The sequence below is a fragment of the Neofelis nebulosa genome, chromosome 8, assembly GCF_028018385.1.
Source record: "Neofelis nebulosa isolate mNeoNeb1 chromosome 8, mNeoNeb1.pri, whole genome shotgun sequence".
In the NCBI taxonomy this organism is placed as follows: domain Eukaryota; kingdom Metazoa; phylum Chordata; class Mammalia; order Carnivora; family Felidae; genus Neofelis; species Neofelis nebulosa.
This window is the reverse complement of record NC_080789.1, coordinates 78507124-78519707: the sequence shown is the minus strand read 5'-3', so window position 1 is coordinate 78519707 and position 12584 is coordinate 78507124. Positions and strand designations below refer to the sequence as shown.

At 36.1% G+C, this 12584-nt stretch overlaps 1 protein-coding gene across 2 annotated transcripts in view; it reads right to left on the bottom strand.

Annotated features, from left to right (window-relative positions):
• The window catches only part of AMN1 (antagonist of mitotic exit network 1 homolog), a 61637-nt gene that overhangs the window by 45199 nt on the left and 3854 nt on the right, over positions 1-12584 (bottom strand). The window contains exon 2 of one of the 2 annotated variants that reach the window (XM_058743174.1): positions 4038-4189. The exons of the other annotated variant lie outside the window; for it this stretch is intronic. Within the exon in view, the coding sequence (XP_058599157.1) occupies positions 4038-4072 (35 nt within the window). The 5' untranslated portion in view covers positions 4073-4189. The remainder of the gene's footprint in view (positions 1-4037; positions 4190-12584) is intronic. 2 annotated transcript variants of the gene reach the window in all.

Below are 12584 nucleotides of genomic sequence, written 5' to 3'. Positions count from 1 at the left end.
TACAGTGTGAAGTCTGGGATTGTGATGCCTCCAGCTTTGGTTTTCTTTTTCAAGATTGCTTTGGCTATTTGGGGTCTTTTCTGGTTCCATACAAACTTTAGGATTGTTTGTTCTACCTCTGTGAAGAATGCTGGTGTTATTTTGATAGGGATTGCTTGTTTTTTTTTTTTTTTAAGATTTTATTTTTAAGTAATCTCTACACGATCGTGGGTAAAGAATTTACAGTCCCAAGATTGAGAGTCCTGTGCCCTACTGAATGAGCTAGGCATCCCCACATTTTGTTTATTGATTCATTGGTGATGGACATTTAGTTGTTTCCACTTTTTGGCTATTGTGAATACTGCTACTATGAATATATGTGTATAAGTATTTGTTTGAGTACCTAGTTTCAGTACTATTAGGTATATACCTAGGAGTGGAAGCTGGGTAATATGGTAATTCTATGTTTAACTTCTTGAGGAACTGCCAAGTAGTTTTCTCCTTTACTTCTTAATATGACTTCCCTTAGTTCTTTGAACACATTTATAATACTTTCTCTGAAGCCCTCGCTAAGTCCAACACCTGGGTCCTCTCAAAGGCAGTTTCTTTTGCCTATTTTTTTTCTCTGTGTATGGGTCACAGTTTCTGTTTCTTTGTCTTGCAATTTTTTTTTTTCAAAAACAGTATAGTCTAGATACTATAATGCAGTAACTCTGGATATTGATGCCACAGATTTGTGATTATTTACTTGTTTGTTTAGTGACATGACTGGACTAAGGCTATTTTCCTGACTGTATGCAACCTCTGATTTGCTCCTTAGTGGGCACGACTTGGACGTAAGCATTGTTACCCTGGGATGTCAGCGGTTGTAGTAGGGGTCTCTTTGACTATCTCTTTCTCTGATTATTTTGTTAAGTCTGTATTAGTATCACATCCACTGTCAGCCTTCACTCATTACAGATCGATTGCTCTAATGTTTTCAACAATGCGTAGGGTATAAATTGCTCCATAATGTCATCCAATTCATTTTGGACTCCTTTGTAGGATTAGTTTCAGAGGTCAGTGTTTAAGGCTTGTTCTGACCCCAGGCAGGCTCTTGTTATATGTTCCTTTCCCCGGTTCTCTCTGGTAAACTTCCTGGCCTATGGTTTAGCTTGCATCTCACATGAAGCTCTCAGGCTCTTTGTAATTACTTTTATTTAAACTCCCCCCACCCTCTGTTTCAAATAAAGTCATTTTCTTGACAGCTTTGGAGTTCTGTGTTTTGCAGTCTGTCTTTCTTCCTGGGAAAAATCTTTAAGCCAGAATTTCAGAACTGGGAACAAGGATGATGATATGCTTTCCTCTGAGTGAAACCCCTACTTTAGGAGCAGGGTGCTGGGAAGTAGCTTCTGGTCTTCCTGGCTTGTCTCATTTAGGATGGAACCTCCATCCACAAATGAGCTGCCTGATAAGTGGGGGCTAGGTGGAGGTAGCAATCCCCCAATCACTGACCATACTCACCCATAATTTAGCCTGTGCACAAGTATCTGGGGTGGAGTGTGATGATAAATGCTGGCATCCCGTCCTTCCCAGGAAAACACTGAGGCCTCTGAGTAGGAGCTGGGGGGAGAGGTAACCCCATCACCTTGGCCATACCCACCTGGAGTGGAGTTATAGTTCCAATGCCAGACTCTTGTTCTTACTGAGTTTTAAAAGATTATCTTGAATGAATGTTTCTTCATTTGCTGTATACCCTTAGGAAGCTGTCTGGAGACTTGAGGCAGTTGTTTTTATAATTTTCAACTTTTATGCTTATTTTACTGGGAGACATATTCTTGGAGCTTCTCATGCTGCCTTTTGTAAGTCTTCCAAATATCATCAATGTTCACATCCATTTAACAAATACCTGTATGCCATTAATAAGAAATATGGTGACTCCTTTTCTTTTAAGTATGTACTTGGGTTCTTTTAAAATAAACTGTTCACTTTAAGTTTGCTTACTTTTCAGTAAAAGTTCTTTCTATCTCCATTAATTCTACAACAATTCTTGGAAAGAAATGGTGTGTGTGTGTGCAAGGGAGACAGAGAGAGAGAGACATTCATGTATTTTTAAAAATACATAAATTTGCTAAATTGTGTTAAAAATTGAGGTGAGAGATAGTTTTCCTACTTGTGGCTGGTGTTCACAGTTCAATCTTTCATACTTCCATAGGTATGCCATGAATGTAAGGTCCCAACCGCTCTTTATTTGGAGCATTTCTCAAATGGGTTGTGTTTGCAGCAAACTAAACTGAGAGATGAGAAAGGAAAGCTTGCTTACTGCTTGTTATAAAATTGTATCACACAATTGTTTTTGTGTGATACAAAAAACACTCAGTGTTTTTCTTCCTGTAATACACCACTGTGCAGGTATCCATCTGAGACCTCTGTGTCATCCTCATGGGATTTGGGGGAGAAGGGTAACTGAGGCAAACTGCTTGCGCTGCTTGCTGTGCTGTAACACAGTCCTTTGTCTCTAGCCCAGAAATCGTAGGTCTTCTGCCAGTATCCACGAAACAGTAATAGTCTAATCAAGTAAAATCAAATCCTAGATCTAACAATATTGTGATGAGAATTGGATACTGATGGAAACATAGTTTTATGGAAGAGGAAGAAGAAAGGTTCTGTGGGCCTGGTCTGGAGATATGAGAAGACTCCTTGCGATCTGGTAGCAAATGTTCTCCCCATGTACAGCAATCCGTGCTGTCACCCAAAATAATATTTTTAAAAAATTGTTGCTTTCTCCACCTCCAGCCAAAGCAATTTTATGATCCACCTGAGGCAAGCAGCAGCTGTAGCTGTCAATTTGATCTGCTGCTGGGTTTCTTATCTCTGTCCATGTGCAGTAACAGAAAAATGTCTGTGGATATGGGTGGCCCTGAACTTCTGTGTATTATAAGGAAGGTTGCAGTTACTCAGTGACACTGCCCAGATGGCAGAAGCAAAACAATGTCATAGTGATCCAAATCGAGTTTAACAATAAATCCAGACTAGAGTGACCTGTGTCTCTTTGGTTTATATGGTTGTATGTAGAGAAGAATAGGCCATGGAATATCTCTCAGTTGGGTTGAGGGTTTCTTTTTGGCCCATCTACTATCCCGATAATTACTGACCATATCACTAAAGATTAACAGGTAAGCTTCAATTTCCTTGTGCAGGTCATAATGGATACTATCCTGGGCTTATACTACCTCTTGCCTAAGACCTACCGGTTTCCCTTGGGATTTATTCACAGCTGAGTCTGGGCTCCTGGGAACACAGCTGAGGTCAATATTGCAGATTGACCTCACCCTGCTTCTTGGAGCTCTATTAATAGCCTCAGTTAAATGTTGTATTTTACAAACTCATTACATTTGGTCCTAGCCTCTGCTGATCAAAGTAATCAGTGTGGCTGAAAAAGTATCATACTCATGTGATAATTTGTCAGAAGCCAAGATGGTAGGACCAAAAAGTGGAATGTTAGGAAAGGCAGTTCTTTATGGGTTTTTCATCATCTTACCAGTCTTGCTGGGAATGACAAGAATACACAGCCCTGATATGCTTTATCCGGGCCATTCACAGAGTTGTGTTTATAATAAGCAGCCCTGTGCCATAAAGTAATGTCTCCTTCCAGGACAAAGAGGTTGCTTACTGCTTACTATACATTGGCAGAGTCCCTAAATTCAGTGTTTCTTTTCTGTAATGCAACTCGTTGCTTGAGTAGACATTCATCTGGGCTGTGTTTCTCTCCTGGAATGCAACCCATTGTTTGTGTTGGCATCCATCTGAGCCCTTCGTGTTGCATCTGTGCGTCTTGGAGGTCAAGAGGAAGTGACATAAACATGCGAATGCTCATGTTGCTTGCTGTGCAATGAATAATAAAGTCCTTTGTGCCTTTGACCCAGGAGACTTTGTTCTTCTACCAGTATCCACGAAACAAGACCAGGCTAAAAATGTATTTGTTTATATATAAGACAGGTAAAATCAAATTCTACACTGACAGTCACTCCTCTTATATTTTCCTTTATGCAGATTTCAGCTATATTTTAAATGTTTACTTTTTTCCATGGTGCCATCTTTTTTGCTCCCCCATGTCTCTTCCTCAGTCTTTGTCATCTTGGCCTTTAGGGTCCTCTTCTCTGAGCTTAGCTGTGCAGCCTGTGCCACGTATTCCCCACAGTAAACGGTTTACTCTTTCTGCTCCAGTTCCCTCCAGCAGTAACATAAGGGAGTTGGGACAGAAACAATTTAGTATTTTGAAAAATGCTGCTATGAGAATTACTAAATGGCTCACAAAAACTATCTAAAAGTCTGTTGGTCAAACAAAGAAAGTTTATTAAATTTACTGCAGCAAGGGTTTAACAGGGTTTGGGTAATGTCTCAATAGGGGAAAGCTATGTTAGAGTACATCTGGGATTCTCCCTCCAAGATGGGGAACAGGTTAGGATGAGACAAAATTTGTAACATAATAGTATAAGACTGATGGACATGACACAGGGTCTCAAAGTAAGCCCCGATGAAACAATATATCCTGATAAATATAATGTTTGCTCTAACAATCAAAATGTTTGCCCTAATAACCAAACATTTGTTTAGATAAACTGATTGCAAAAATTTCCTGGAGCAAAAAGTTATATTGACATTAAGCGATCTCAGTTCTCAGTCCCAACAGTTGACATAAGTGGTCTAAGTTCTCAAGACAAAATGAAAACTGGCCAGCTAAAACTTAACAAAATCCTTAAAAGTTATAGACAAAAAGGGGGGGGGGTGGATAGATCTCTCATTCAATATGAATTGCTCTAAATTTTATACTTAAAAGAAACTTATTAATATAACCATCAGTTATATGGTGAAATAATGTAACAAAGAAATGATTTTTGGCAAAATGGTCTACTGATATGAGTGTTGCACAAAATTTGGTCCTTAGCCTTTTCTTCTCCCCATATTCTCTCTCATAAATTTAATATGGCTTCATCTACCATTTATTAGAAATTTAGTCCTAATATTTCAGTCTGCTTGTTTGATATTTCTACTGGATATTTGGATTCATTTTTCTCATAAGACACCTACTTCTCCACAGTTATCTAATGATATCACGATTCTCCTGGTCAAGAAAGCTGAAAACTTTAGAGTAATTTTTGCTTTTTCTTTTTTCTTGGTTCTTCTATTCAAAATTATTCACCACTTCCCAGATCCAAAGGATTCTCTAAGGCAGTGCTGTTCAAAATGCTAGTCAGTGAGATTAGGAGCTCATGCAAGGATGTAACCAAGCAGTTTCCTTCATGGAGAAGTCCCATCCTCTGGACAAACAGTGCACTTAGTAAAAGGGTTGATTGCTATTCTGGATCAAGCTCCTTACCTCGTTACAATCCAGAAATAGCTTACTGCTGACCAAGTGCCAGCCTGAACATACCTTGTCCCAAAAGGATTTGCAAATATGATTCTCAAGGCATATATGGACCCTTACATGGGGGACAACACCCTAGTATGACAGTGAAGGTCATGTGGTCATCTTTTTACTTTACTTCCAAGTTCTAGATGATTTTTCTTTTTTTATTTTATATTTAGAGAGAAAGAGAGAGAACAAGTGGGGGAGGGGCAGAGAGAGGTGGGGACAGAGGATCTGAGGCGGGCTCTGTGCTGACAGCTGAGAGCCTGATGCAGGGCGTGAACTCACAAACCGTGAGATCATGACCTGAGGTGAAGTCGGACGCTCAACCAACTGAGCCACCCAGGTGCCCCTACATAGTTTTTCTTACCATGTTTTATTCTGTTTCCTCTTTGCTCACTAAGCACTACATTTTAAAGCTCCAACCATTTGAATATATATCATCTACTCTTCACTTTCCTAACAGCTGCATAATACTTGAAGGCACCTCTCCCAGCAATAGACATTCCAATTCTCCACAATGGAATTCTGCAATGAACATCTTCATACATGTCTCCTAGTTTGGGCACTCCTTACCTCTTTCCAAGATTTTGCAACAGTTTCCTAATTGTCTCTTTATTCCCAACTTCTCCCTAATGCAAATCTCTCTCTACACCCACTATAGTTACAAAACCTTTTATAGACCCCTACTGCTATGAAATTAAACAGTCTAATATAATATCATTTTGATCCCCAAAGTTCCACTTCTAATTATCAGCTTTATGTCTTACTGCTCTGCTATTCACATTGTATTCTCTAGCCAAATTGAAATACTACTGTCTGGTCTTCTCACATATTTCTAACTCCTGCTTGTCAAGCCTTTGCCCTTATTATTCCACTCCTTAGATGTTTTTCCTCCCATTTGCAAATGTCAGATGCTACCAACCTTCAAATACAACCCTCTTTACAAAGCCTTCTCCTAGTCTTGTATATTCTTCTCATCAGAAATTTCAAAATACTTTGTCAATCTCTCTTTTGTGCTATTATTCTACCAATATTATAGTTATTTATATACTTGCCTTATGCTTGCCCCATAAAACTACCTCCTTTATGCTAGATATTTGTCATAATCATCAGCATAGTGTTTCATATGCTAAATACATGCTTAACTGAATATTGAGCAACTCTGAAAAATAAGGAACTGTGGCTGTGAAGAGATAAAAGACTTGATTCTGGCCACAGAAGTTCAGAGGATCATTTATATGGATGCCTCAGGGAATGTTCAATACAAAGGCAGGAATTAAAAGACAGGAAGATAGCTAGGCTTTCATCTGTCTTCATAACTTGCACTCTTAACTATTTCTCTGTCTTTACTGACAGAAAATCTTATTTGGATCAGGTATAAAGTTAAAGCCAAGAATGAAAGGAAAATACTTTTCTCAGGACTCTACACAAGCCTTAGTTATACAAAGGAGTCAACAGATTTCTCTTTTACAAAAAGTGACTGTGAGGGGTGCTTGTGTGGCTTAGCTGGTTAAGCGTCCAACTTCAGCTGAAATCATGATCTCATGGTTTGTGAGTTTGGGTCCTGTGTTGGACTCTGTGCTGACAGCTCAGAGCCTGGAGCCTGCTTTGGATTCTGTGTCTCCTTCTCTGTCTGCCCCTCCCCCTCTCGTGCTCTGTCTCTCAAAAATAAATAAACATTTAAAAAAACATTTAAAAAAAGTGACTGTGGATTGAGGGACAGAAGTTTATGAGATGTAATGTAAATATCAATTCAAAAACATTGATTTCAAAAGCATTCGGCAGATAAAGATAATTGTTCTCCTCAGCCTTAATTTTTACATGGCAATTTTTTTATGTAATATTAACAGACTGAAAACTCCCAGAGAGAAATAATTGCTATTGTAACTACAACTTCCAGCATATATTTCAGTGAAATAATTAATAACAATAAATAACACTTAGTAGTGTTTACTACTTGCTAGGGTTAAAATAACATGCAGACCAGGCTCAAAAATTCTTCAAGCAGACAAAACCAGTCAGGTCATGTAAGTGAAACTTAATCCAGCTTATATCATGAATGTAAGAGAAACTTAACCTAGGTTATTTCTTGTAAATGTCTCTGATAATCATAAATAAATCACCTTTCTAAAATGGTATAAAGAATCACTTTTAACCAATCCCCTGCTATATGTAAACTCTCATTTTTAAAAATTTTAATTCCAGTATACATAACATACAGTGTAATATTAGCTTCAAGTGTATAATATAATGATTCAATAATTCTATGCATTGCTCAGTGCTCATCATGTTAAGTGCACTCTTTAATCTCCATTACCTATTTCACCCATCTCTACACCCACCTCCCCTCTGGTAATCATCAGTTTGTTCTCTATAGTTAAGAGTCTGATTCTTGGTTTGTCTCTCCTTCTCTCTCTTTCTCTTATTTTGCTTGTTTTGTTTATTAAATTACACATGAGTGAAATGATATGTTATTTGTCTTTCTCTGACTTCTTCCACTAAGTATTATATTTTCTAGCTTCACTCATGTTGTTGCAAATGGCAAGATTTCATTCATTTTTATGGTTGAATAATATTCCAGTGTGTGTGTGTGTGTGTGTGTGTGTGTGTGTGTGTGTATCACATCTTCTTTGTCTATTCACCTCTCAATAGACACTTGGGTTGCTTCTATAATTTGGCTATTGTAAATAGTACTGCAATAAACATAGGGGTGTATATATCTTTTTGAATTAGCATTTTCGTATTCTTCGGGGAAATACCCAGTAGTGAAATTATTGGATCATCCAGCAATCCTACTTTTAATTTTTTGAAAAACCTCCATACTGTGTAAACTCCCCTTGTAATAACCAATCATTGTAAAGATTAAACAACTTCCTCATTCTCACTTTATGAGCCATCCTATGACCACATCTCGAGATTCTAACCATTTTTGGTTTTAAGTCTCCCTGTTCACTAACAGTGTGTTTCTCACTCAGTAAAACATTCATATCAACTAAAAATCTCTGAATTTTCTTTTGAAAGTTTTTGGTGTCAAAAGTGGGATCCAAAGATGACTCCTGATGAGCTCCAAGGCCAGTGAGTAACTAGGTGCCAGCATCCATGGAGCCCAATACACAATGCTTTCTTACCAACCATGGGATTCCAGGGCAAATCTTCCTCAGATCTAAACTCCACTCCCTTTGTGTTGACTCCTCTGATTTTACCGAGCAATGCTTGTTGAAGCTTTTCAGTAAGTGATGATATTCTGTTCAAAAGAGGGGGGAATGTGTGATTCCCTCTACTTTGGAATAACTGTTGAAAAACAGGAGCCCTGATAATTAAGTTTTCTTAGGGAATCTAAGGCAAAGATGGGTTCCATCTGGTCCAAAGCTCAGATCAGGATCTTATACCTTCTTAGAAAAATGGGTAAACTTTATGAAGAATAATTGGAACTGCAGTGACCATTTTGGGAAAATCTTTAATTTAGATAAAATAGCCCACCTTAGGGGCATCTTTAAAAAAAGAGGATCCCAAATTTCTTAAAGGCAATAAATGCATTCATTGGTTGGTATGTCAAAGCTTCTAAAAGACAAAATCATTCCAAAAATAGCTTCTCTAGAGAATTCTTACAGCAAATGAAAAATGTGTGGTAAAAGCTTACGTCATTGCAGCAAATAACCTTATCCCATCAGCCAGAAACACAATTTGGGTCCAACTATTCTTTTGAGTTTTGTATTGTTGTACCTGACATACAGCTAAAATTTTTAAATGAAAGCTACAAGATCTGTTTACAACTGTCTGTATACTAATGTATATGTATGTATATATGTATGTATGTTATGTATATGTGATTTCAAAAAGAGCTCTATTTAATTAAGGTTAAAGAAAAATAAGTACTTATATAAGTTTAAGGATTCTTAACACTCTCAGAAATATAAACTAACTGAAATGCTTTTCAAGTTCATATGATCTGGAGAATCTTGAATTATAAAAGCTTCAGAAATAGTTTAGGGGTGCCTGGGTGGCTCAGTTGGTTAGGCGTCTGACTCTTGGTTTCAGCTCAGGACATGATCTCACAGTTTGTAGGATCAAGCCCCACATTGGGTCTGCACTGATAGCGTAGAGCCTCCTTGGAATTCTCTCCCCCCTACTCTCTGCCCCTCCCCCCCTCTTTCTCTCAAAATAAATAAAGTTAAAAAAAAAGAAATGATTTAAATGTATTGGTTTAATAAAAATAGGCATGTCTTCACAGTAGTCAACATTAAACACAATGCAAATATACAATCTTTTCTACCTCAGTTTACTAGTCAAATACGCTGGTGCTATCTCTGTATAAAGTTTGTAAGCAAGGGGTGCCTGGGTGGCTCAGTTGGTTAAGGGTTTGACTCTTGATTTCGGCTCAGGTCAAGATTTCATGGTTTGTGGGTTCAAGCCCCACGTTGGGCTCTGGGCTGAGAGTGAGGAGCCTGCTTGGGATTGTCTCTCTTTCCCTCTCTCTCTGTCCCTTCCTTGCTCTCTCTCTCTCTCAAAGTAAATAAACAAACTTTAAAATAGTTTTAAATTTGTAAGGAAGAAAAACTTAAGATGCTAGTTAAGTGTTTAATGTTTAATACAAATATAATTATTAAAAACAAATTAAGTAGATTACATTAGATGATGGGTATTTGTTAAATATGTAGATCATTCAATAACAAGCTAATATACTGAAATATTAATTGCTAAACATGTTTAAGTTTATTTACTTTTGGCTGCTTAATTTTTATGAGACAAAATATATTTGGAACTATTTTAATGTGGCCTTTTGCTGAATTAAAAAAATGTACTATGAAGAAGCACATGTCTCTAAAAAGTATATTTTTTTATAATTAAATATTGATAAATTTGCTAATCTACTACAGGATGCTGATATACGCCAGACAGTTCACAACTGCCTGTCCTAGTTTTCACTGGAAAATAAAGATTAATAATGGTTAAAACTTATAATCCATATATAAAAATAAGCCTCCTAAAAACAAGAGTGAAAGAAACAACTTTGTATACAAAGTATGAGAGGAGAATGGGATGTGTTTTTTATAAGAGTAAGCAAAGAATATAGGATGTGTTTTTATTAGGAAAAAAAGTAATTTTGTCTTCAAGTAAAATGAGAAAGAAAAAAGGAATAAAACAAAAATCTAAATGAATACAGAAAGTTGCAAAAAGCTTGTGAAGAAATTTCATGTTGCATGGTCAAAGTTAGCTAAAATTCAATGGATTTATTTACAAAGATTTCCAAAACTGAGCTGAATAACATACTGACACAAAACCACAGTTTAATTTTCTCTGTTAAAAGAACAAATTTTCTTAGGTTGTTAGTCTGCTCCTAATAAGGGATTATGAAAGGTTTTTCTTTACCTTTGTGTATTTTGTCTAGGAAACAAAGATTCTGTGTCTTATTAAAGTAATTTCCTGTGTTTCATTTGGTCTTTATCAGGTTTTTGATTGCTTAGGAAAACAGTCTTTTCAATATTAAAAGAGCTAAGGTACTTTTTAAAAACTATGTACTTTCTATATTTGCTTTTGAAATCTTTTTGTCACTTTGGTTGAATAGATAACTAAGTATTATTTCACAATGACTTGTGATCCTATTTAATCAAGTGTTTTAAACCTTTTGGCATTTTTTACAAACTTCGCAAAATCAAATTCTAAATTAAGTCTTTTTGACTTTGAGCTAACTTTCAGGGTTCCTAAAGATCTTGAAGTTTTTTTTCTCTTCTTATAAAAAGGGAGACATTAAACTACAGGCTTTTTAAATGTGAAATTGCATGGAAAACATTATCAAGTAAAGCGGATGCTTAACCTTCTTAGGTTGTATTTGTATGGATACATGTTATTAATATAAGTGTTCCAGAAATTGCATGAAATTCCTAGGAATCTGATATGCCCTGATATAATGTTATCAGTCATAGTTCTAATCATTTTTAAATGTTGTATACCACAAAAATAGCCAAACTTAGCAATCAATCATATCATTTTTTTTTGTAGTGAGCTGTAACAAAGGCTATTTTTATCTTTTGTCATTTAGAAACAGCTATTATTATACACTGAATCATCTATGAAAGCATTTATAACCAACTGCAGGCCAAAATGCTTTGTCTTCAAGGAAATTCATGGAAAAGACCCTGAAAAATACTCTAGAATACAAGTTTCTGATAATTTTAAGATCATACCACTTAACTGGGTAAGAATTTCTAGCATGCTAATGGAGAAACTGATTGATTCATAAAACTGCTAACCCAAGAGCAAGAAAAGAATAATTGATTACATGGGACTAAACCAACTAATAGAGATGATTATCATTTTTATGACATTGTTTGAAGCATTACTGGTTCTTTAATGTTTTGCTTTCCAAATTTAAAGAACCCCCTTTCTGTTTTCTTTTAAACTACTATATAACTGGGGAGCCTGGGTGGCTCAGGTGGTTGAGCATCTGATTCCTGATTTTGGCTCAGGTCATGATCCCAGGGTCTTGGGAGGGAGCCCTGTGTCAGGCTCTTTGCTGAGCATGGAACCTGACTAAGATTCTCTCTCTCTCTCTTTTCCTCTACCTCTCTCAAATGAAAAAAAAAAAAAATAGTAATAAAAATAAAATAAAATAAAATAATAAAATAAAATAATAAAATAAAATAAAATAAAATGAAATAAAATAATAAAATAAAATAAATAAAATAAAATAATAAAATAAAATAATAAAATAAAACAAAACAAAATAAAATAAAATAAAAACTATATAACATAACAATGTGGTAAACTTTTGAGAACAAAAATTAAACATTTATCTTGTTCTCTCTACCTGATCCCTTCAGAGTTAAGACAAAATAACTCTTATTGAGTATTCTTACTTTCATGGCAGTGTAGGTATTAGGACAAATTCAATCAGAATTTGCTCTTTTTGTAACAGAACGCAATTGGACAACCCATTGGCTTGACTTCTTGGCCTAAAGGGGTGTTTAAAGATCTAATCTGAGATTTCTTATTACCAGACAGTTTTTAAGAAACTAACATTGGATTTGTGGAGCAAACAAAGACCCTTGGATTACCAAAGCTTGGACTTGAATATCATTTTTGAAAATGTGCATAAAGTGACTATTCTGCTGCACTTATATAAATAATGAGCTGAATTTAATGGGACCAGATTCATTTTACAAATAAATTGGTCTTATTATGATTATCTTTGGTAAAAACAAAGTGGCTATAG